Raw genomic sequence first — 25,454 nt, forward strand, 5'->3', positions numbered from 1 at the left:
TTTTAATCTTAATATTTAGGGTGCCTGAGTGGCTCATTTGTTTGAACGTCCGACTTCAGCTCACATCACGATCTTGTGGTTTGTGAGTTAGAGCCCTGTGTCAGGCTTTGCGCTGACAGCCCAGAGCCTGGAGCCTCCTTTGGATTCACTGTCTCCCTCTCTCTCTGCCACTCCCTCACTCATTCTCTCTCTCTCTCTCTCTCTCTCAAAAAAAAAATTACAAAAAAATCTTAAAAGAATATTTAGTATTATTTTACTTAATAAAATAAATAAAAATAAGTCTCAGATCTAGACCCAGACATTTTAAGAAAAGTAATCCACATTGGCTTTTAGTATTGTATTAATATTTTGTGTGTGCATATTATTTGTAGTGAATACTACATTCTGTAAGTTATATTTAAAAAATTTTTATTTTTTTATTTTTTATTTAAAAAAAATTTTTAACGTTTATTTATTTTTGAGACAGAGAGAGACAGAGCATGAATGGGGGAGGGTCAGAGAGAGAGAGGGAGACACAGAATCTGAAACAGGCTCCAGGCTCTGCGCTGTCAGCACAGAGCCCGACGCGGGGCTCGAACTCACAGAGCACGAGATCACGACCTGAGGTGAAGTCAGACGCTCAACCAACTGAGCCACCCAGGCGCCCCTAAAAAAATTTTTTTTAATGTTTATTTATCTTTGAGACAGAAACAGAGTGTGAGTGGGGGAGGGGCAGAGAGAGAGGGAGATACAGAATCCAAAGCAGGCTCCAGGCTCTGAGCTGTTAGCACAGAGCCTGACGAGGGGCTCGAACTTGTGAACTTCGAGATTATAACCTGAGCCAAAGTCGGATGCTCAACCGATTGAGCTACCTAGGCGCCCCCATTCTATAAATTATAATTCAGTACTATGAAATGTTAATTACTATTACCTTACAAATTGTTATCAATAAAACACATTTTCTTAGTGTTGACTTTCTCATTCTCTGACTCGAATATTATTTTTCCACCATTAGCAAAATTGATTTTATGTTTTATATTCACAGTAGCAGGTTACTGTAAGGTGTCATAAAGTCCTCATTACCTACTGGCACAGTATATAAATATTCATGAGAATAACAGTGTATTTTTATGAGGAAAAACACTTAGGCAGAAAATAGATTTAGCAACCAAGGATGATTTTAATACAGTTTTTAAAAAAGGATTTTTTGTGACAAATATTTTATAGTTTTAGAGTCAAAGATCAAATGTTTATACATTTATATGCATACTTAAGAGGACATTAAAAAGCCACCCTCAGCAGATTCATGGTAGGTACAGCTTTGTTTTCTCTCTCTGGTAGTGACACTGGGGTTATTAGTTGACCCATGTAACAACTTCATGATTTTTTATTTTTATAGCCCATTATGGAATAATTATCCATGGATTTAGCCAAATATTGTTGAATACATTTTGTTTTCTGGCCCTCTATAAGAATATTTGCTAAGTTTACCCCAACTGTGCAAATTAGTGCTTGTCTTTTCATTTTGAAGACGTGGCTCTGTCTTTAAGATAAGTCTCTATTATTAGTACTTTGTGAGCTGGTGAACTCCATGTTCTGTTCTTTGGTTTTGTTGTTTCTCAGTTTTTACCTTTTAAAGAACATCATGGAAAAAGCATTATTATTTTAGCATGTGTGGAATTGCAATCATTTCCCTTTTCCCCTCAGTAAGCTTGAATATTTGCAAAGACATTTTCTACTCCCGTGGTATCATGTGGAACAGTCTTTAAAGTCCCTAGTGTGATCTTCACATACCATTTCCGTGTTTGTAACAGCTACCTTAGAACTCCTCAAACTTTAGGTTTACTTGGGTTATTTTGCCCTAGCTATATGACCTTTCTGTTGCTCTTAATGCCCACTCTTCCCCTTTCCCTGATCATTAGCATCATCTCTTTACTCTCTATTGTCTAGAAAAGCCTACCATCATCTGTAAACCAGGAAATTTGCTAAATTGGACAAAGTCCAGTACTGGTCCTTGAGATCCTCCTTAACTACTCAGAGAAACACACACTACTTATTCTCAACACATATTGTTTGTTTTCTTGGAAACTGATGTCATGGAATCGCAGTATAAGTTTCTTACATAATACAATGCTGGGTATATCACAGACATTCAATAAACCTTTGTGTAATTGATTTGGTTCAGTGATCTCTCAGTATGAGTAAAGAATCGTTACTTGTATGTCAACTGTACTTGAATAAAAAAATTCTTTAAAAATAATTTAACCAGGATATTATAAAAGAAAAAAATGATTTGCCATTTTAGTACATAAAAAAACAGGGGCGTCTGGGTGGCTCAGTCGTTTAAGCATCTGACTTCGGCTCAGGTCTCTATCTCATAGTTCGTGAGTTCGAGCCCCACTTCAGGTGAGCTCAAGTCCCACTCTGGGCTCCACACTGTCTCTCTCTCTCCATCTCTGCACCTCGTGGGATTCTCTATTCCTTTCTCTCTGCCCCTCGCTCACTTGTGCTCTCTATCTCGCTCTCAAAAATAAATGAATAAATAAATAAATAAATAAAATAAAATAAAAATAAAAATAAACTGTTAAGCTTTCAATGAAAGGTTATTCAACTTAGAAGTAACCTGCTTAGGGGCGCCTGGGTGGCGCAGTCGGTTGAGCGTCCGACTTCAGCCAGGTCACGATCTTGCGCTCCGTGAGTTCGAGCCCCGCGTCGGGCTCTGGGCTGATGGCTCGGAGCCTGGAGCCTGTTTCCAATTCTGTGTCTCCCTCTCTCTCTGCCCCTCCCCCGTTCATGCTCTGTCTCTCTCTGTCCCAAAAATAAATAAAAAACGTTGAAAAAAAAATTAAAAAAAAAAAAAAAAGAAGTAACCTGCTTAATCTCCTATGAGCATTCTGAAGAGTCTCCAAAACAGTCATCTGGAGACATGGAGACTGGTTTATCCTTGGTACGCTTAGACCCAAGGAAGCCTTTAAAAAAAAAAAAAAAAAAAAGCATACATAAGAAATAACAATGACCTTGGGTATGTGACTCTTGATTTTTGGTTAGCATCCTATAAAACTAGACTGTGTGCCCTGGCTTGATGTTAAAAATACTTTTACATGAAAATCTACTTCATAGTTTCTAAAAGTATTTTGGAAGGATAAAGGCAAGGTAACCATGTATACTTAATCACCTTCTCTAGAGAAGGTAAAGCAAGTCTCATTCAAAAAACACAGATCTGTTCAAAGGATCGTCATCTCAGTCCCAGCTGTAGGTAGCCTCGCAGGCCATGTGCTTCCCTAAATCACATCAGTGGACAAGGCTAAGTGTTTATTTTACATGACTTAAATAGCAACATTTCAGACAGTTGGCCCCTGGTGTCTTGAAAAAACAAAACAAAACAAAACACAAAAGCCAAAACTTTGGCTTCTATGGCTCCTCACTGGCTTATATAAAATGGAGGTTCAGGTTCTGGAGTGAGGTCTTCCAGGGCCCAAATCTTGCTTATAACATTTACTGGCTAGGAGGCCCTAGGCAAGTATTTACACTTCCTGGACATCCATTGTAGAGATAAACATAGTGCCTGCCTCCTACAATTGGGATGGTAATTGATAAAATACTTAGCACACTCTCTGATATATATTAAGTGTTCAATAAATGTTCGATTTTGATGTTAGAATTATTTTTTTTTCCTACTGCCTCCCTTCAGTTCTCTTTTGTGGATTGCTGTCCCTTTGTTTTGGGTTCCTTAAATGTGAGTGTTTCTTAGGGTTTGCCTTAGGCCCACCCACGTGTTACTGCAGTCTATACGCTCTCCCTTAGGCAATCACTCTCATTCCTGTTACCTCACTGGGCTCTATCCCACACTTTAAATTTCCTTCAGGTTTCTCACACTTAACACATCTAAAACCAAACTCCTCGCCTTTCCCCCAAAACTTCTCTCTCTCTCTCTCTCTCTCTCTCTCTCTCTCTATCTCTTTTTCTTAATTAAATGTCACCACCATGTACTTGGGCCTGTCAGAAAGTTAACAAAATCCTTGACCTCTTCCTTTTTTTCACCTCCTACCCCCTTAGTCAGTTACTCAATCCTGTTTCTTCACTTCCTAATTACCTCAGTAATCCTCTTTTTTCTGGTGCATCCTCACTTGTCTACAACAGGCCATCATCATCTTTTGCTTAGTAATCAAACCAACTGAAATGATTTCTCTGAAATCCCTTATCTCCTTCTAGTTCATTCTCCGAACATCAGCCAGGGTCCTATCTAAAAAGAAATGAGAATTTGATGACAGAAATTCCTTTTGTAACATCCTTTCTTCAATGACACCCTTCCTTTAAGCTGATGTCCTTTTATTGTTAGTTTTTTAAAAATAAAAGTCAAATATTTCATTATTACTAGTGGTGTTAAAGTTATATAAGACGCATTAGTGTTTGTGTAGCCACTCTTTTAATATATTTAGAAGACTGAACAATGTTCTTTCAGTTTCGGGTTGTTCCTAAAATAAACTTTTGAAATACTTAAACTTCTTTTGTCAAATTATATCAAAGTGGTTACAATATAGGAACTATCTCACTGACTCAGCCTTACCTGGACTCACATAATTTGCCTTTTCTGGAGAATTGAGTCAATAATACTTATTTATTTGAAACAGATATAATTTTATAAATTTTTGTTTTACGACAGAAAAAAAACACCCTTAAAGATTGTTCTTAGCACTTGTCTGAAGTGATTGGATTAACAAATTTTGTTACTGTGAGTTTGTTTGCCTTTTCTATCAGATCATCTCTGTACTTAAAAAAGTTTTATTACCTTTCTTATATTTTCAGTACTTTTATGATGCTAATATTTTATTTTCCTAAGCTAAATGAATCATTTTTGAAAATTTCATCAAATGTGATTTAAAATTGGTAAATTGGGAATTTGCCAAGTTGTTCATGTTAGCAGCATGCTCATTTGTGTTTATATTGTATAATATTTATATTGCACATTAAGGAAACATGACTGGCTACTTCATTTGTTGGGCATATTTTGAGCTCTCCACTTGGTGCTAGGCACTGTGTGCAGTGCTAGGACCACAGAGATGAGGAAGACATAATGTGTGATCTCAAGGACTGCATGCTCTAATACACGCACTAAACATTACTACAAATTATTCACTGTTTCTGTTTTCAGAATAAGAGAATAAGACGTATTTGTAACTTCCTTCTCATATGCTATTTGATTCTTAGAAACACATTCCTTTTACTCTTTCCCTGTGTGAACTGCATGAATTCATTTATCAAAAAGTGATGGGGTGCCTGGGTGGCTGAGTCAGTGGAGCATGTGACTCTTGATCTGGGGATTGTGAGTTCGAGCCCCACATTGGGTGCAGAGATTACTTAAATAAACAAATCTTAAAAACAACAACAACAACAACTGACAATGGCTATGAGTGTGAGCCCTTAGGTCAGAAGCATCCAAGTGAAAATCCAAGCTCTATTAGTTTCTAACTGTAGTAGTCAGCTATCGCTATGTAACAAACGACCCCATAATTCTGTATCTTAAAAAGGCAATTAGTTTTTAATTGTTTATTTATATGCAGAATGGCTAGAATTCAACTCATCTAAGCTGTGCTCTGCTGGGTAGCTCTGCTTCAAACCTAGGCAGTCAGGAATGTTCTGTTACTGCAAGTCTGTGAGTCAGCTGGGGGCTCTGCTCCACATGTGCTCATTGTGAAGCACAGGCCATAGGGACAGTAGCTACTTAAGTACTTTACACGGTAGAAGTGCAAGAGAACATATGGGATTGGAGATGGCATGTTGTCCCTTCTACCCACATGCTATTGGCCAAAGCGAATCGCATCATCAGGCCGAACATCAAGGGGTAGGAAAACATATTTTGTCCATGGTAGGGTAATGGTAAGATGCAGAGAAAGGTCAAGAATTGGGGTCAGCAGTTTAATCTACCATAATACTTGTGTCTTTGGATAAATCATTCAACCAGTCTAAGCTTCTGTTTCCTTATTTATAAAATGGAGTTAATGATTAAACCTATATCATAGAAGCACTCTGAGGATTATACAGACTAACATATACAAAATTGTTACCATAAGTGTCTGAACTTTGTAAGCAGACAGTATATTTTAACTACCAATGAGGCTTGAGTCCTAACAATCAGTTCACATCTGTTGGGTGACCCCAGAGACTAAACTTACAATTAAAGCTGTGATTCTTGGTCCACGATAGACTGTATACTCTGTAATGTATATCTGACCCTTATTAAGAATGTGAATGTAACACTGTATGGATCCAGATGTAAACCATCTGCTCTTGTTCTCCTTAGGTACATTTAAAACAGAATACCAGGGCCAATTGCCCATTGTCATTTTTCCAAGTAATGGTGTTGTGGAGTCCAAGTCATCAGTGATTGTTAAAGTGGATTTGTGTGCAGACCAGCCCAGAATTGTAAATGAAGTGGCAAAGTAAGTATACCATGGTTCTTAATTCTAATGTAGTACTTAATACTTTCCTTTTTTACTCTTCAGATATGCCTACTGTCTTGAATGTACGTTAGCTTCTTTGTTCTTTCAGTCAACATTTGTTCATTGAGTCTCGACTGTTTGCCAAGCACGGGAGGCTCAAAAATGGGAAGAGCCAGAGGATGGCCTATGGGTACACATAACAGGGGCTCCTGGTTTGGATTTTATGGGGGTGAAGGAGTAGACCAGGAAAGGGCTCCAGTAAGGATGTGATAGCATACCCAAAGAAGTATTGGTGAGTAGGAAGTAGCCAGGCAGAGAGCAGTGGTGTGATCTGAGCTGAGTGTGTGTGTGTGCGCGCGTGCGTGTGCGTGCGTGCATGCATGTATAGGGGCGGTGGGTATTGGTGATGGGGTTGGGTTAGAAGAGTAATTTCAGACAGAGCAAGTAGAAGACTTGAAATCTTGGAGGTGAATAGATGGTGTTAGACACTGAGAGAGCTGAGGCGATGTAAAGGCAGAGATGGAGGTGAGGAGTGATGTGAGATGAGATCAGAATGGTGCAGGGTCTGGTAAAGGACCTCATAGGACAGCATGTTTTAATGCTGTATGTCTCAGTCCATTAGTGGCATGTACAATCACTATAATGGGTCACCACTAGTATCAAAACAGTGAAATAGAAAATAGCAGAATGCATGTCATATAGTAAGGACAGATGTTTTGCAAAACTTGTTTTGGGTATGTGTGTGTGTGTGTGCCTATGTATGCATGTGTGTACATGTGTGTGTGCTTGTAGTGTAAGTACATGTCTTGCTGGAGGTCACAGCCAAAAAAAAGTTCGAGAAACATCTGTGAGCCCTGATAGAAGCTTAGGTTTTATTGTGAAGGCTGTGGAATCTCAGGAAGATTTTAAGATGGGAGTGTGGTGATTAGTTTGCAATTTAGAAAGGTTGTGCTGATAACAGTGGACACAACAAATCAGGAAGTACATATGTGGAGGGGTAGCCTGACTATAAACTGTAATAGTACAGCAGAAGGGAAGTGATGAAGACCTCAGCTAAGGTACAAATCAGGCATATGGAGAGAAGTGTGCAAATTGGAGAAATATTATGGAGGCAGATTTAACTAGATGTAGTGACTGGTTATAGAAAGGGAAGGTAAGGGGAAGGACAGGTCTGTGGGAGGGGATCTTGAGTTCAGGTTTAAAATGTAGGAATTAATTTGCTTTGCAGAATCCTGTGTCGCCTATTAGATTTACCTACCTTGAGTCCCAGAAGCAATTTGGTCTAGGTATATTGGCTTAAGGATTGTCAGTGGATAAATTGTAGATGAAGCATGAAGTCGAAAACAACTTTGACAAGGAGGATAGAGGATAAAAGAGTGGGAGAGAGACACCATTATTCATGGAATATATAAAATATCCAAATCTTAGGAGAATGAAAAGATAAAGACTGAATAAGTTAGAAGGAAACTGGCAAAGTATGGCGTCAAGGAAGCTAAGGGAGGAGAGATGTGCATAGATGGTATCAGCCACCGCCAACGTGATGGAGATGTAGTGTAAGATAAGGACTTGAGTGATGGTTGTGGAGTGGTCAGTTATTTGAGGTATTTGATGGGATGAGAGTTAAGAAGATTGCATTTATGCCAGAGGGGGATAAATGTGCACGTGTGGGCTGTTTCAAAAGGGAATTGAAATCAGTCTGGGAAGTGAAGCTTTATGGCGGGATCTTCATTTCAGCAAACAAGTGGGATTTTGCTGACATACTTTGCTTCATAGAGAATTGGGTTATTAGGATGGGGATGAGGTTGGCTGTTGGACTTGGGAGAGTGGGATGAGTTAGAAAAGAATCTCAGAATTCTAGAACTATAGGTGGACATCTAAATCATCCCATCTAATTCTAGTGTTTATGAAATAATTGGTGATATGGACCTTGCAGTAAGTCCTTTTTTGGAGTCAATTCATATGATTATTTTCCAACTCTCTTGTTTCTTGGGGCAATGAATTAGGTTGTATGTATGCCGTTCTACTGTGCAGATTCAGACAGAAGGACATGACATTCTCTGGCATGTACGTGAAAGGAACTGCTCTTAAGCCTTTGAATTTTAATTATAATGTGATTTTATAAAATTTCTGTTGATCCAAATACTTAGGAGAAAAATTAAGTATATAAAATTCTACTTAAGATATACATGTATAATTTATTATCTTGTAGAGTAAGTTTGCAAGGTCGTCCAGATATGCTCCTGAGGGTCAAAGCTCATGTGGTTGAGCAGATTATTGAATTGCTAAACATGAGTGGTGACAAGAAGTTGGAATGCATACACTTTGGTTCTGTTTTCTTCGGAACTTCAAAAATTGAACATGCACTTCTGTACAATAATAACCCAGAACCCATAAATTGGGTGGCCATAATACAGGATGATTCAGTTGGAGAAGAACTGGTAAGTAAACAGTGTAACAGGGGAAGATCGGGCATTATGTTTTGAAACAGATTGTTTTGAACTTATTAATAACCAAAAAGCTGTTAAATTATTCTAAGTATGTTTTAATGTGCAGATAGATAGGATTCCCTTTCATGTGTCTTCAAGGATAACCTCAAACAATTCTGTAAATTAAACTAACATTGATAGTAATATATATCTGAAGTACACCAGACAAGTGCTTCTTATAGATTAGTAGCTGGTTGTGGGGATTTCTGTTCTCATGAATTTTTTAACAGTTTTTAAAATTTTATAATGTACCTTGGTCAAATTTATATATGTTAAAGACCTACATATTCTTGATCTTCCATACTAAAATTTCAATAATTATTTGATGATCTCCTCTTGAAATATTTTATTTGTGTTCTGCCTTAATATTCTTTGTATTTCTGATTTTATATTACAGGGTACTAATATTCAACAAAGAACAGATGTTGCTTTAAATAATCTCCCTTACTTAAGCCGAATAAAGAACATAGATGTTACCACTTTTATCTCCTGTATTCCTAATGAAGGGAGGTTGCTACCTTATCAAAAGACCATAATTACATTTTGTTTCAGCCCAAAGTAAGCAAATATTCAATTCTGGTGTTTGTTATTAATTGAAAGTGTATCAATCAGACATTCATCACATTGATTGTAAGAGTCCAACTTGTCAGAATGTGCAAATCAGTGTTTTCTTATTACGGCTCTAAACATTTCAAACATGGTTAATATAATTTCCAATATTTAAAAATTTTGTTCTAAATATTTCATGTTAGATTGTGAATTGTTCCACACCTTGTAGGAGTGGAAGCTTTGTGTTGTTTTTGACTATGGTTCCAAATGAGTCTGTGCAACCAAGACCTGGTTGTCCCTGTAGGCCCATGTGCAGGGGCCTCCAAAGAGGATGCTCTTGCCACAGCAGAACATTTGCCAAGTAGCGTGAATATTAAGCCTATAGCAGCCGCTGGAATCAACCATACTTGTTTGCTGAAATTCATACAGACTTTTAGTACTTTTGCCAGTGTATCTATTTTTTTATAATTCTGTGTACTTGGTTTGGTTATTTAGTTTGAAAATATATTTGGAAATGCTGTTTTAAACATAGACTAGCAACTTCAGTTCTACTTGAGTGGTTGCCGTGTGTGGTAATAACTGATCCAATTGTATGCTTCCCTTTGTGAGAAGGCAATGTTCAATGTACTTCTCTCTCTGGCCACAGAGTCACTTGATGTTGATATCAATTGTAGAGGACTGAATTGTGTTTTAATTTAAGGAGGGTAATCAAGTAATTGTTGGTTCTATTTGTACGATCTGTAATTGCCTTCTGAGTCGTATCTGCCTGCGGGAGATTTCTTTGGTCAATGTGTAAGATTCTCTTGAATACACAATCTTTGAAATTCTGTTTTTTTTTCATGGCAGCATGTTAACTTTATTTGAGAGTCTAGCATAAACTCATAGGTATGAGTATGATTGGAAGTCTTAGTTAAATAAGTTTTTACTGTGCTATTTGCATCTCTGTGTAATATTTCACGTCAGTCTATTTTTGTGTGTATATTTGAGTACCCACTGCTAAAAAAGCTAACCTCTAGGTAAGGCAAGTAAAGACAGTTTACTTACGTCTATGAAGTAACCCATCTCTCACTTTGGTCCCTTCCCTTCCCTTCCCTTCCCTTCCCTTCCCTTCCCTTCCCTTCCCTTCCCTTCCCTTCCCTTCCCTCCCCTCCCCTCCCCTCCCCTCCCCTCCCCTCCCCTCCCCTCCCCTCCCCTCCCCTCCCTTCCCCTTCCCTTCCCGATTTGACTGTTACAAATCTTGTTCTCCTCTAAGAATGTGGACAGTGTGGCTAGCAATATGTGCTCAGGCCACAGGAGGAGACAGATAAGGAACAGAGGTTTGCGGTTACACCCAGGGGTAAGAAGGACTATTGTAGAGAATTGAACAGAGTTCTTAATTAGCAATGAACTCGGCCTGGAAAGAAAATCCTTTACATAGAAAGTGGCATTGCAGCTGGACCCTGACAACTTAGTGTATTTAAGTTACTTTTGACTTGCAAATGTTGTCATGAACTGATTTTCGGAATCTTTCCATTTTTGTGGCCTTCTTTTGGCGGGTCTCTATATCCTGGGCAGTAATTTTGGAAAATGGATCACAATTAGATTTTCTTTACTGATTTTTCATATGTTTGCATAGATTTAAGGATTGTATTGATCCTTTATGAGAGGTAATAGAGTGTATCATCTTTGCTTTAAAAATAATTGATTGTAGGGGCGCCTGGGTGGCTCAGTCAGTTAAGTGTCCAACTTCAGTTCAGGTCATGATCTCACAGTTTGTGAGTTCAAGCCCCGCATCAGGCTCTGTGCTGACAGCTCAGAACCTGGAGCCTGCTTCAGATTCTGCATATCCCTCTCTCTCTGCCCCTTGGCCGCTTGCACTCTGCCTCTCTCTGTCTCTCTCAAAAATAAATAAACATTAGAAAAATTAAAAAAAAATTGATTGTAATTTTTTACAGGCTAATTATTGATGGTAAAAAGAATTACGATCCTTCACATAGGCAAGACTATGCTCTTTTTTTGAGATTTGAGTCTGTGGGAAGTAAAGATGGATTTCTGAGAGATGATAACAATAAAACCATCAAAAGTAAGTACAAAATGAACATAAGCATCAAATATGTACAGTTTAAATTGTTTAAAAGTTTTTACATAATATTTGTAGAGGCAATTTAATAAAAATATTACTGAATAGAACAAAAATGCAAACATTCAAGGGATCTTAATGTCTTTTGTGACATGTTAAGAAAGAAGTCAACCTCAGAATCATTTCCATAAAAATTTTCCAAGTTAGAATTTAGATGACTTTATTATTTTTAAATGACATTAGATAAACATGATATCTAGCATGCATATGCCTTGCAGGCTATGTGTCAAGATGCGTTGCCCTTTTTATATTCTTAGGCAATATTAGATGGGCTCTAGTGAGGAAAAATGGAATAAGACTTGGGAGTTCAGCTTAGCCAGACAGATCAAAGAGAAAATAAAGATAGAGACAGGTGAGGGATTGAATCTAGAAAGATGAGTCCAGAAGATTTGTGTGTCAGGATGAGTGATATCATTGAGCAAGGTTCAACTGGTTTCCTAGCACAGAAGTTGCGTGTCTGTTCCTACTTGTGTCATGGTTTGTGACTTGAACTCTGTCTGCCTGTCATAGACAGAAGACTTGTTTGAGTCTTGCAAGTTAATCTGGTTTTGAATGGCTGGAGATGGAGATGCTAGGTTTGCATTAACGGTAATTTAGAGTCTGGGATTGGCTAGTAAGAGCATCATTGAAGAAATACACATTCTTCTTTTGGATTCTAGCTACAGTGCTGTCCTACAAACCTGTTCTTTCATCCAATTAGAGCCCACAATGTATAGTTCCTACCTTCTCTCTAGTGTCTTCAAAACTCCGTGTTTATGTTATTGCCCAGATTATATTCCCTTGTCCATTAATTTAATCGTCTTTTTCCCTGTACACTTAAGTTTCTTGGCCCATATCCCATAGTGACTGAGTGGCAAACCTCTAACCTGATTAAATTCAACTCTTAGCCTACCCTGGGTCAGTACCGGGGAAGCTAATTGTGCTGGCGCAAAACACAAAACCATGCCATGAGGTTTCACTTTTTAATCTGTAATCACTAGCCTCTAGTGGGTCCCACAATATGAGATCAGTATCACACACCTTCCCTTCTCCCCTCATACCTCCAAGACTTCCTCCTTCATCTTTACTCTAAACTTGTAAATACATTAAGTGACCTAGCAGACGTTTCCACTTGGGTATCTACTAGGCATCTCAAACCTAACATGTCCAGAAAAACCCTCCTGGTTTCCCCATAACCTATCCCTCCTACAGTCTTTCCTTGTCTCAAGAGATGACCATTTTATCACTTCAGTCGCTCAGGCCCAAAACCATTTATCGCGTGTTCACTTTCCTATTCTATATCCAGTTCATCAGCAAATTTTGTTAACTCTTCCCTCAAAACCCTATGTTAAATCTGTCCATTTCTCACCCTTCTTCTACTACTCTTACCCATCCACACATGGTTTCTTAGGGTTTTTGCAACGTGCCAAGCAAATTCCTACCTTAGAGTCTTTGTACGTGCTCTTCTGTTGTCTGCAATATGCTTTTCCTGATTTTTTGCAATATGATTTTGCAATATGAATTTTGTCCTGAGTTCCTTTATATTTTTGCTCACATGTCTCCCTATCAGAGAGGCCCTTTTGGACTTTACCATGTAAAAGAGCAGCACAAGACATTGTGCTCTGTTTTACCCTTGTAGGAGAGGATAAATAATTTTCCCTCTACCTCTGGGTTCTTGGTTGAGACCTTCCTTAATAAAAGACAGAGTAAGAGGGGAAAAAAACCAAAAAAGCAATAACAGAAATTTAATAACATGTATATATCTGGTATACATGGGAGAGACCCAGGAAAACTGAGTAACTCCCCCCAAATGCCCAAGCCATCACTTTAAATATCATCTACAGCTAAAGACATAGGATGTTGGGGTGTGGGAGCCAGTTATAAAAGTTTTCAGATAAATCACAGTAAGGCTGGGTATGGTTGTTAGGCAGATTTAAGTGTCTGCCTTCTTTGATAAGAGTTTCTTCCCCATAGTTTTCAGAGCTTTTCGTGTGTCTGCTATTAAAAATAGTCAGCTTAAAATAATCCTTATGCCAAAGAGGCATATTTTTGGGTGCCAAGTTGTGCTCCCCTTCACCCTACATTACCTTTCTCCATATCACTTATCCTTTCTGAAATGTTATTGTTAGTGTTGCCTCACTAGAATATAAAGTCCATGAGAGCCAAGAACGGTGTCTATTGTATTCACTGCTGTCTATTGTATTCACTGCTGTAGCCCCACGGCTTAGAGCAGTACCTGGCATACAGAAGGCACTCAGTAATTTTGTTGAATGGAAGATTGAATGAGCTACCCATGTCTCATCAGGTCTTTCAGATGACACTATTTGGACTGAGCAAATATATTCTGGATTCCCAACACTTTTTATGTTAAAAAGCTATTGTTTTTATAGGTGATCGATTTCGGAAAGTGGAATTAGCACTGACGGGCTCAGGACTTCCTGTCGTTCTACACTTTGATCCTGGAAATTTCCTTAATTTTGCACCTTGTTTTATGGGTGAACGTTCAGAGATGGTGTGTATTATGCAAAATCGATCCAAGTCACTTTCCGTGACGTACCGCTTTAAAAAAACTGCACATTTTAAAATTGATCCTGAAAGGGGCAAGATTGATGAAGGATGTATCCAGGTAAGATAATTATTCTATGCTTTCACATGCTTTGAATATTTTAATATTTGCTAAAAAGACATGTAGAGGATTAAAAACTTCATTTTGTTCCATCAAGATTATAAATTGTATCTCTTCTATGGCCTAGTTATGAATACTTCTGTGTTGGCACTTATGCAGTATCCATAATTATTTATTAAATGTCTTTCACGTGCCAGGAAAAGAATTTGACACTGTAGGGAATGTAAAGCAGTACAAAACATGGTTATTGCCTCTAAGGACTTTTTTTATTTTATTTTATTTTTTGGCATTGAGGGCATATTTATTTATCTATACCCCAGGAGGCAGGCCCCAAAACTGAAATATCCAGCATGAAGCCTTGGCCTCCTGCCTTGGGTGGGCGTGGGCACAGGTCCTGAAGCCTTTGTCTAGGACAGTGGACACCAGACACCAGAGTTGGGATGCTCCTGGGCCAGTAACTGCTGAGAGCAGAAAAAAGCGAAAAGGAGGTAGGACCCAGCCACTTGTCCCAATCCCAGAGATGCTGAGAAGACTGCAAGATGCTTTGGGCCTCACCCCTACACTGAAGGTTAGCCAAGCTGGGATGCACACGTGGGGGACAAGTGGAAGTCCATTGCCACAAGAGCCCACGCTACAGTTAACCCAAGGCAGAAGAGAGGGGGCTGGCAGATTTGGCTATGTGGGATCCAGGCCTTGCTCTCCTGTGAGGTGAGGTGGTATGGGGGAAACCAGCCACTGTAGTCTGACTGCTTGCTGAGGGGTGGGTTTCTGAGCCTTTTGCATGAGTGCATGCCCCTCGTCCTCCCAACTTTTCCGAGGCTGATGCAAAAGGCACCCTGTAGCCACCAGTCGTGGGCATTATGTGCCTGAGGCACGGTGAAGGGTGGCCGGTGTCAGGGCAGGCTCGCCTCAGGTTTGTCATCGCCAGCATCAGGTGGGTAGGAGGTGTCTGAGCGCAGGTCCCAGCGCAGGGCTTGGGTCTCTGCACAGGTGCATATACTCCTGGAGTGACTCATGCAGGCCCACAGCCCCACCATCCCCTTGCGCGGTGTCACGAGGTGGGTTTTGCATGGGCACTGCTCTTAGTGTAGTGGGGCCAGACTAGGATGCAGGATGCACAGCTCAGCTCCTTGTGGCTGTGGCTGCATCTGCTGTAGACTTGCTTCCTCTCCTCCTGGATCCCTGCTGGCCGCGTGCCAACTGCAGAGGCCATGTGGTAGTGGTGGCAGCCCCGCTCTGACACAGGTGGTGGTGCCCCCTGCCTTGGTGGAGGGCAGCTGGTTCATGGTCCCGCATTAAAGGATGCTGTCTCCTTTCCTCCAACGCTCCTCCTACTGAGGATTTTTTTTAATGTTCTAAGGAAGTATAAGACGTAAATAAAAACAGTTATGGTTTAAGAAGAATGCAAAATGTGTGGCTCCTGGGTAGCTCCGTCAGTTAAGTGTCCAACTCTTGATTTGGCTCAGGTCATGATCTCACAGTTTGTGGGATCCAGCCCCATGTTGGGCTATGCGCGGACACTGCGGAGCCTGTTTGGGATTCTCCCTCCCTCTTCCTCTCTCTCCACCCCTCCCTGCTTGTATTCTCCCTCTCAAAATAAATAAGTAAACATTAAGAAAAAAAAAGGATGCAAAATGTGTTGCAAGAAGTCTGTAATAAGGTGATCTAGAAACTCAGAGGACAGTGTTTTTACTTCCAGCCAGGTAGCAAGGTCTTCCTATGATAGTAACATGAGCCTGACCTTGAAGGTTGAGTAGAATTTTCAAACTGGAAACTGATGATACTTAATTGACCTAGGCCTTTTCCTGCTGGTGTGGAGCCCACAAGTTGAACTCTGAGGAATACCAGTGAGTACCAGGTCAGGTTCTGTCTTTCTCACTACTCAGATAACTCTTGCCCTTATCCTCTAAACCACAGTTGACTGACTATGGTCCACAGGCCAAATCTGGCCTGCTGCCTGTATTTTTAAGTAAACTATTATGAGAACATAGCTGCTCTTATTGTCTGTTGTCTCTGTCTGCTTTCACACTTCAAAGGCAAGGTTACATAGGTATGAGAGAACTGTGTTGACTTTAAAAATGAGATAGTTATTTTACCAGCAAAACTGGGTTTATTTGGGAATAGCAGAGAATTGTAATTCTAGACAAACAAGCTACGGTCAAACCCGTAGGCTAGCCCGACAACCAAAGAGAGGATTTTATGGAGAAGGAGGAAGTTGGGAGTGGTTATTTTGAAGGAGAGTCCATTGGAGAAAAGTAGGAGTTCAGAGTGATGACGGTTTGCTCTTGGCTGAGTTGCTGGGGTAGTTGATTTCTCATAGGAAACGCAATGTACATCTTTTCCTGTTGGGACCTGTAACTGATGATTCTTTCCTGTCCATGATTCTTCCTGTAATTGAAGTCTGGTGTCAGGGCGTGAGAGCTCCTCCTTCTGGCCTCCCAACTCCATTTTAGTGAGGTTTCCCTTTATTAATTTTTACAGTTGTATGGCCCATAAAACCTAAAATATTTACTGTCTGGCCATTTACAGAAAAAGTGGAGCCTTGCTCTAAACAGTAGCAAGCATGAATGCTTTCAGTTTCAGTTCGGGTTTTTCTGTCACCATCTTTTCTCCACTGCATTGTGATATGGCTCATAAAGTTATTGATGGAAGCTTTCTCTCAGTTGCAATCAGGAACTATTGTATACATGTTTAAATGCATGCAGCTCATATTTATAACTCTTCCTGCTTCATTAGAATGACTCACTTCCATCCCCCCAAATTTGGATAGATTTAATCAGTCTTTATAGAATAACAACCGATGTTAACCACATTATGCAGAACGTTTGCTTTTTAACTGCTTCGTAGACTTTCTTTAGTTCAAGTCTCTTAAATCTACCAACTCAGCTTATTTTCTCCAGCGACATGTACATCTTTTAAAATGTGTCTGGGGCGCCTGGGTGGCGCAGTCGGTTAAGCGTCCGACTTCAGCCAGGTCACGATCTCGTGGTCTGTGAGTTCGAGCCCCGCGTCAGGCTCTGGGCTGATGGCTCAGAGCCTGGAGCCTGCTTCCGATTCTGTGTCTCCCTCTCTCTCTGCCCCTCCCCCGTTCATGCTCTGTTTCTCTCTGTCCCAAAAATAAATAAACGTTAAAATGTGTCTGATAGCTAAGTTCCTAATATAATTTTTAACCTTATATGTTTTTGGCTTTCTCAAGCACTCATGAGTTTCAAATTAATAAAAAGTGAATGTAAGAAATGTGGAGGGTGGGGGGGCTGCTGGACAATTGTGACTTCCATAGACCGGTCAAATAGCCTTTAATTATTTAGATGTGTGATAAGATTATTCTTATTTTATGTATTTATTTTAAAGTTTACTTATTTATTTTGAGAGAGAGAGAAAATGAGCTGAGGAGGGGCGGCAGGGGAGGAACAGAGGATCTCAAGTGGACTCCACGGTGACAGCAGAGAGCCCAATGTGGGGCTTGAACTCATGAACCTTGAGATCATGACCTGAGTCAAAGTCAGACGGTTAATCAAGTGAGCCACCCAGGTGCCCTTATTTTATTTTATTTATTAAAAAAAAATTTTTAACGTTTATTCAGTTTTGAGAGACTGAGAGAGACAGAGTGTGAGCAGGCGAGGGGCAGAGAAAGAGGGAGACACAGAATCTGAATCAGGCTTCAGGCTCTGAGCTGTCAGCACAGAGCCTGACATGGGGCTCGAACTGATGAACTGCGAGATCATGACCTGAGATGAAGTTGGGTGCTTAGCCGACTGAACCACCCAGGCGCCCCATATTTTATTTTTAAAAGTTTATTTATTTTGAGAGAGAGAGAGACAGAGAATGCGTGAGTGTGGAAGGGGCAGACAGAGAGGGAGAGAGAATCCCAAACAGGCTCCACACTGTCAGTTCAGTCTGACGTGGGGCTTGGTTTTATGAATCACGTGATCATGACCTGAGCTGAAACCGAGTTGGACACTTAACACACTGAGTCACCCGGGCGCCCCAAGATTATTCTTTTTAAAATAGTAGCTTATTAAAATATTCACATACCATAAAATCCACACATTTAAAATGTACAGTTCCGTGGTATTTAGTATAATCCCAGAGTTGTGCAACCATTAACACTAATTGTACTACATTCTCGTCACCCCAAGAAGAAACCCTGTATCCAATAGCACTAACTTCTTCTCATTCCTCAGCCCGTGGCAACCGTGAATCTGTTTTCTAGGTCTATCAATTTCCCTGTTTTTGACACTGTGTGTAAATATAATCATACAATATAAGGACTTTGTGCTTGGTTTCTTTGATTCAGCATTATATTTTCAAGTTGCATCACTGTTGAAGTATGTATCAGTACCTCATTCCTTTTATTGGCCAAATTATATTCCATTGTATGGATATACTACCTTTTCTTTACCTATTCATCAGTTTATGGGCATATGAATTGTTTTCACCTTATGGCTGTAGAAATAATGCTGCTATATACATTCATGTACACGTTTGTTTTTTTGTGCATGTGTACAAGTTTTTGTATGGACAGATTTTCCTGTGTATGTGTATATTGTTTTTTTTACTATAGAAACAAAGTATGTAATTAAACAAAAGGAAACATTTAAAAGTTTTAGTGTAGATTGAAGTGTTCTGAAGGGATGTGGCAGTAAATATGAATTTTATATTTGCCTACCCTTCCCCAATTTTATGCTCACCATTTTTGTCGGTAGTTTTATTGAGTTATAAGTGACAAATAGGAATTGTATGTGTTTAAAGTATACAACTGGATGTTTGATATATGTATACAATGAGAAACAGTCACCACAATCAAGCTAATTAACATATTAGTCATCTCATATTGTTATGAATTCTTTTCTATGGTGAGGACACTTAAGATCTACCCTTTTAGTGAATTTCAAGTATACAATATAGTATTGTTAACTATAGTCACCATCTCCAGAACTTGCTTATTTTGCAGAACTAAGACTTTGTACCCTTTGGCCAACATCTTCTTATTTCCTGTTCCCTCCCACCCCTGGTAACCACCTTGTACTCTGCTTCTATCAGTTTAACTATTTTAGATTCCGCATATAAGTGAGATCAGGCAGTATTTGTCTTTCTGTGTCTGGGTTATTTCACTTAATGTAATGTTCTCTAAGTTCATCCGTGTTTTCACAAATGTCAGGATTTCCTTCTTTTTATTTATTTATTAATTAATTAAAAATTTTTAACGTTTATTTATTTTTGAGAGAGAGACAGAGAGAGAGTGCAAGCGGGGGAGAGACAGAGGGAGCCAGGGAGACACAGAACTTGTAGCAGGCTCCAGGCTCTGAGCTGTCAGCATGGAGCCTGATGAGGGGCTTGAACCCATGAACCATGAGATCATGACCTGAGCTGAAGTCGGATGCTTAACTGACTAAGCCACCTAGTGCCCCAGGGTTTCCGTCTTTTTAAAGGTTGAATAATATTCCATTATTCTTCTGCATGTGGATATCCAGTTTTTCCAGCACTGTGTATTAAGGAGACTGTCTTTTTTCTGCTGTGTGTTCTTGGCAGTTTTGTTGTAGTCTGGTTGACTCTAAATGCATGGATTTATTTGTGGGCTCTCTATTCTGTTCATATGTTTATATGTCTTTTTTCATGCCAATACCATACTGTTTTGATAACTGTACCTTTGTAATGTAGTTTGAAATCAGGAAGTGTGATATGTCCAGCTTTGTTTTGTTCAAAATTGCATTAGCTATTCAGAACCTTTCATGTTTACATTAGAAGCAAAAAGAATAAAATGCTAGGAGTAAATTTAACCAGAGAGCTGAAAGAGTTACACACTGAAAATTAGGAAAATTTGTTAAAGGGAATTAAGACACAGATACAGAAAAGAACATCACAGGTGGAGAAGAACCATCTCCATGGTTTAGGAGAATTAATATTTTAAACATCTATACTACCCAAAGTGATCTACAAGTTTATTATAAACCTTGTCAAAATCCCAACTGCATTCTTTAAAGAAATAGAAAAAAAATCTAGAAATTCATATGGACAGGTTTTCAGTGCTCTTCAGTATATACTAGTGAGTGAAATTGTTGAATCATGATAACTCTGTTTAACTTTTTGAGAAACTATCATACTATTTTCCAAAGAAATTGCACCATTTCACAACTCTTACCAGTAAAGAATATGTGTTCTAATGTTCTAATACCTCCACACCTTTGCCCATACTTGTTAATATCCTTCTTATTGGTTATATCCATCCTGATGGGCCCAAGTGGCTTATCATTTCAGTTTTCATTTACATTTCCCCAGTGACTAATGATGAATGTTTTTTCATATGCTTATTTTGCATTTGTATATCTTCTTTACAGAAATGTTTATTCACGTCTCTGATAGTCAGAATAATGTCCACCTAAAAATGTCCCTATCCTAATCTGTAGGATTTGTGAATATGTGGTGTTCCATGGCAAAAGGAGGATTTAGGTTTTAATTGGAAGTAATGTTCATAATCAGTTGACTCTAAAATGGGGAGGTTATCTTGGATTGTTTGTGTGGACCCAGTATAGTCACAGGGGTACTTAAAAGTGGAAATAGGAGGCATTAAAAGTGTCAGTGATATGATGTGAAAAATATTTGCATGTCCAAAAATATTTGCTGGCTTTGACAATGGAAGGGAAAGGTGATGAGCCAGGGAATGTGATGGCCTCTATCTAGAAGGTAGGAAAAGATAAAGAAATAGATTTTCCATTAGAGCCTTCAGAAATGAACACTGTCCTGCTGAAATCTTAGTTTTGGCCCATGGAGATTTGTGTTAGACTTCTGACCTGTAGAAGTAGAAGATAAGTTGAGCAGTTTTAGCCCACAGAGTTGTTTGTAATTTGTTATTGTAACAATAGGAAACTAACACAATATTCTTTATCCATTTTTAATTGGAATATTTATCCTTTTGTTGTTGAATTGCAAAAGTTCTTTATGTATTCTGGATACAAGTCCTTTGTCAGATATGTAAATTGCAAATATTTTCTCCCTTTCTGTGGGTTGTTTTCTCACTTTCCTTTTTTGTCCTTTGAAGTACAAAAGTTTTGAAGCTTGATTAAGTCCATTTTATCTTTGTTTTTCTTTTTGCCATTTGTGCTTTGAGTATCCTATCTTGGTAGTTATACAGTATCCAAGGTCATTAAGATTTGTTCCTGTGTTTTCCTCTAAGAAATTTAGCTTATGCATTTAAATGTGTTATCCATTTTGAGTTGTATATAGGTTTATTTTGGGGTCCAGATTTGTTCTTTTACATATCGTTGTCCAGGTATCTCAGAATCAAGGTATTCTCTAACTTCCCCTCAGATTTCGTCGACCCTTTGGTTACTTAGGGGTGTATTGTTTAACTTCTAGATATTTGTGAGTTTCCCATATTTCCTTCCCTTTATTTGTTCTTTTTAATAATTTATATACTTTATTGATAGTTTCTATTTTGTGAGATGTTTTCATGCCTTTTCTAAAATTTTTTTATTTGAGATATAATTGATATATAATCTTAGTTTCAGGTGTACAACGTAATGACATTTGTATACATTATAAAATGATCACCATAAGTCTATCATCCATCACCATATATTGTAACATAATTTTTTTTCTTGTGATAAGAACTCTTGAGATTTACTCTTGTAGCAACTTTCAAATATGTGATACAGTATTAACTATACTCACCATGCTGTACATTATATACTCATGATTTATTAATTTTTGTTTTTTTTTTGTTTTTTTTCAATATATGAAGTTTATTGTCAAATTGGTTTCCATACAACACCCAGTGATCATCCCAAAAGATGACCTCCTCAATACCCATCACCCACCTTCCCCTACCTCCCACCCCCCCATCAACCCTCAGTTTGTTCTCAGTTTTGAAGAGTCTCTTATGCTTTGGCTCTCTTCCACTCTAACTTCTTTTTTTTTTTTTTTTCCTTTCCTTCCCCTATGGGTTTCTATTAAGTTTCTCAGGATCCACATAAGAGTGAAACCATATGGTATCTGTCTTTCTCTGTATGGCTTACTTCACTTAGCATCACACTCTCCAGTTCCATCCATGTTGCTACAAAGGGCCATATTTCATTCTTTCTCATTGCCATGTAGTACTCCATTGTGTATATAAACCACAATTTCTTTATCCATTCATCAGTTGATGGCCATTTAGGCTCTTTCCATAATTTGGCTATTGTTGAGAGTGCTGCTATAAACATTGGGGTACAAGTGCCCCTATGCATCAGTACTCCTGTATCCCTTGGGTAAATTCCTAGCAGTGCTACTGCTGGGTCATAGGGTAGGTCTATTTTTAATTTTCTGAGGACCTCCACACTGTTTTCCAGAGTGGCTGCACCAATTTGCATTCCCACCAACAGTGCAAGAGGGTTCCCGTTTCTCCACATCCTCTCCAGCATCTATAGTCTCCTGATTTGTTCATTTTGGCCACTCTGACTGGTGTGAGGTGATATCTGAGTGTGGTTTTGATTTGTATTTCCCTGATAAGGAGCGACGTTGAGCATCTTCTCATGTGCCTGTTGGCCATCCGGATGTCTTCTTTAGAGAAGTGTCTATTCATGTTTTCTGCCCATTTCTTCACTGGATTATTTGTTTTTCGGGTGTGGAGTTTGGTGAGCTCTTTATAGATTTTGGATACTAGCCCTTTGTCCGATATGTCCTTTGCAAATATCTTTTCCCATTCCGTTGGTTGCCTTTTAGTTTTGTTGGTTGTTTCCTTTGCTGTGCAGAAGCTTTTTATCTTCATGAGGTCCCAGTAGTTCATTTTTGCTTTGAATTCCCTCACCTTTGGGGATGTGTCAAGTAAGACATTGCTGCGGCTGAGGTCAGAGAGTCTTTTCCTGCTTTCTCCTCTAGGGTTTTGATGGTTTCCTGTCTCACATTCAGGTCCTTTATCCATTTTGAGTTTGTTTTTGTGAATGGTGTGAGAAAGTGGTCTAGTTTCAATCTTCTGCATGTTGCTGTCCAGTTCTCCCAGCACCATTTGTTAAAGAGGCTGTCTTTTTTCCATTGGATATTCTTTCTTGCTTTGTCAAAGATTAGCTGGCCATACGTGTGTGGGTCTAGTTCTGGGGTTTCTATTCTATTCCATTGGTCTATGTGTCTGTTTTTATGCCAATACCATGCTGTCTTGATGATTACAGGTTTGCAGTAGAGGCTAAAGTCTGGGATTGTGATGCCTCCTGCTTTGGTCTTCTTCTTCAGAATTACTTTGGCTATTCGGGGCCTTTTGTGGTTCCATATGAATTTTAGGATTGGTTGTTCTAGTTTTGAGAAGAATGCTGGTGCAATTTTGATTGGGATTGCATTGAACGTGTAGATAGCTTTGGGTAGTATTGACATTTTGACAATATTTGTTCTTCCAATCCATGAGCACGGAATGTTTTTCCATTTCTTTATATCTTCTTCAATTTCCTTATAAGCTTTCTATAGTTTTCAGCATACAGATCTTGTACATCTTTGGTTAGATTTATCCCTAGGTATTTTATGCTTCTTGGTGCAATTGTGAATGGGATCAGTTTCTTTATTTGTCTTTCTGTTGCTTCATTGTTAGTGTATAAGAATGCAACTGATTTCTGTACATTGATTTTGTATCCTGCAACTTTGCTGAATTCATGTATCAGTTCTAGCAGACTTTTGGTGGAGTCTATCGGATTTTCCATGTATAATATCATGTCATCTGCAAAAAGTGAAAGCTTAACTTCATCTTTGCCAATTTTGATGCCTTTGATTTCCTTTTGTTGTCTGATTGCTGATGCTAGCACTTCCAACACTATGTGAAACAACAGTGGTGAGAGTGGACATCCCTGTCGTGTTCCGGATCTCAGGGAAAAAGCTCTCAATTTTTCCCCATTGACGATGATATTAGCTGTGGGCTTTTCATAAATGGCTTTGATGATGTTTAAGTATGTTCCTTCTATCCCGACTTTCTTGAGGGTTTTTATTAAGAAAGTTGCTGAATTTTGTCAAAGGCCTTTTCTGCATCGATTGACAGGATCATATGGTTCTTATCTTTTCTTTTATTCATGTGATGTATCACATTGATTGATTTGCGAATGTTGAACTAGCCCTGCATCCCAGAATGAATCTGGCTTGCTCATGGTGAATAATTCCTTTTATATGCTGTTGAATTCGATTTGCTAGTATCTTATTGAGAATTTTTGCATCGATATTCATCAGGGATATTGGCCTGTGGTTCTCTTTTTTTACTGGGTCTCTGTCTGGTTTAGGAATCAAAGTAATACTGGCTTCATAGAATGAGTCTGGAAGTTTTCCTTCCCTTTCTATGTTTTGGAATAGCTTGAGAAGGATAGGTATTATCTCTGCTTTAAACGTCTGGTAGAACTCCCCTAGGAAGCCATCTGGTCCTGGACTCTTATTTGTTGGGAGATTTTTGATGACTGATTCAGTTTCTTCGCTGGTTATGGGTCTGTTGAAGCTTTCTAGTTCCTCCTGTTTGAGTTTTGGAAGTGTGTGGGTGTTTAGGAATTTGTCCATTTCTTCCAGGTTGTCCAGTTTGTTGGCATATAATTTTTCATAGTATTCCCTGATAATTGCTTGTATCTCTGAGGGATTGGTTGTAATCATTCCATTTTCATTCATGATTTTATCTATTTGGGTCATCTCCCTTTTCTTTTTGAGAAGCCTGGCTAGAGGTTTGTCAATTTTGTTTATTTTTTCAAAAAACCAACTCTTGGTTTCGTTGATCTGCTCTACAGTTTTTTTTAGATTCTATATTGTTTATTTCTGCTCTGATCTTTATTATTTCTCTTCTTATGCTGGGTTTAGGCTGTCTTTGCTGTTCTGCTTCTACTTTCTTTAGGTGTGCTGTTAGATTTTGCATTTGGGATTTTTCTTGTTTCTTGAGATAGGCCTGGATGGCAATGTATTTTCCTCTCAGGACTGCCTTCGCTGCGTCCCAAAGTGTTTGGATTGTTGTATTTTCATTTTCATTTGTTTCATATATTTTTTAATTTCTAATTGCCTGGTTGACCCATTCATTCTTTTAGTAGGGTGTTCTTTAACCTCCATGCTTTTGGAGGTTTTCCAGACGTTTTCCTGTGGTTGCTTTCAAGTTTCATAGCATTGTGGTCTGAAAGTATGCATGGTATGATTTCATTTCTTGTATACTTATGAAGGGCTGTTTTGTGACCCAGTATGTGATCTATCTTGGAGAAGGTTCCATGTGCACTCGAGAACAAAGTATGTTCTATTGCTTTGGGATGCAGAGTTCTAAATATATCTGTGAAGTCCATCTAATCCAATGTATCATTCGG

General features: G+C 38.8%; 1 protein-coding gene across 1 annotated transcript in view; it reads left to right on the forward strand.

Moving 5' to 3' along the window:
- CFAP47 (cilia and flagella associated protein 47) overlaps positions 1-25,454 on the forward strand; it is a 544,467-nt gene that overhangs the window by 13,039 nt on the left and 505,974 nt on the right. Inside the window, exons 4-8 of the mRNA XM_047075775.1 lie at positions 6,281-6,419; positions 8,629-8,857; positions 9,303-9,463; positions 11,389-11,516; positions 13,943-14,178. Coding sequence (XP_046931731.1) covers positions 6,281-6,419; positions 8,629-8,857; positions 9,303-9,463; positions 11,389-11,516; positions 13,943-14,178 — 893 coding nt within the window. The remainder of the gene's footprint in view (positions 1-6,280; positions 6,420-8,628; positions 8,858-9,302; positions 9,464-11,388; positions 11,517-13,942; positions 14,179-25,454) is intronic.

Source organism: Lynx rufus, unplaced genomic scaffold, assembly GCF_022079265.1.
Source record: "Lynx rufus isolate CCGP_SWC_20201006 ecotype Redwood Valley unplaced genomic scaffold, mLynRuf1.p SCAF_14, whole genome shotgun sequence".
Lineage (NCBI taxonomy): Eukaryota > Metazoa > Chordata > Mammalia > Carnivora > Felidae > Lynx > Lynx rufus.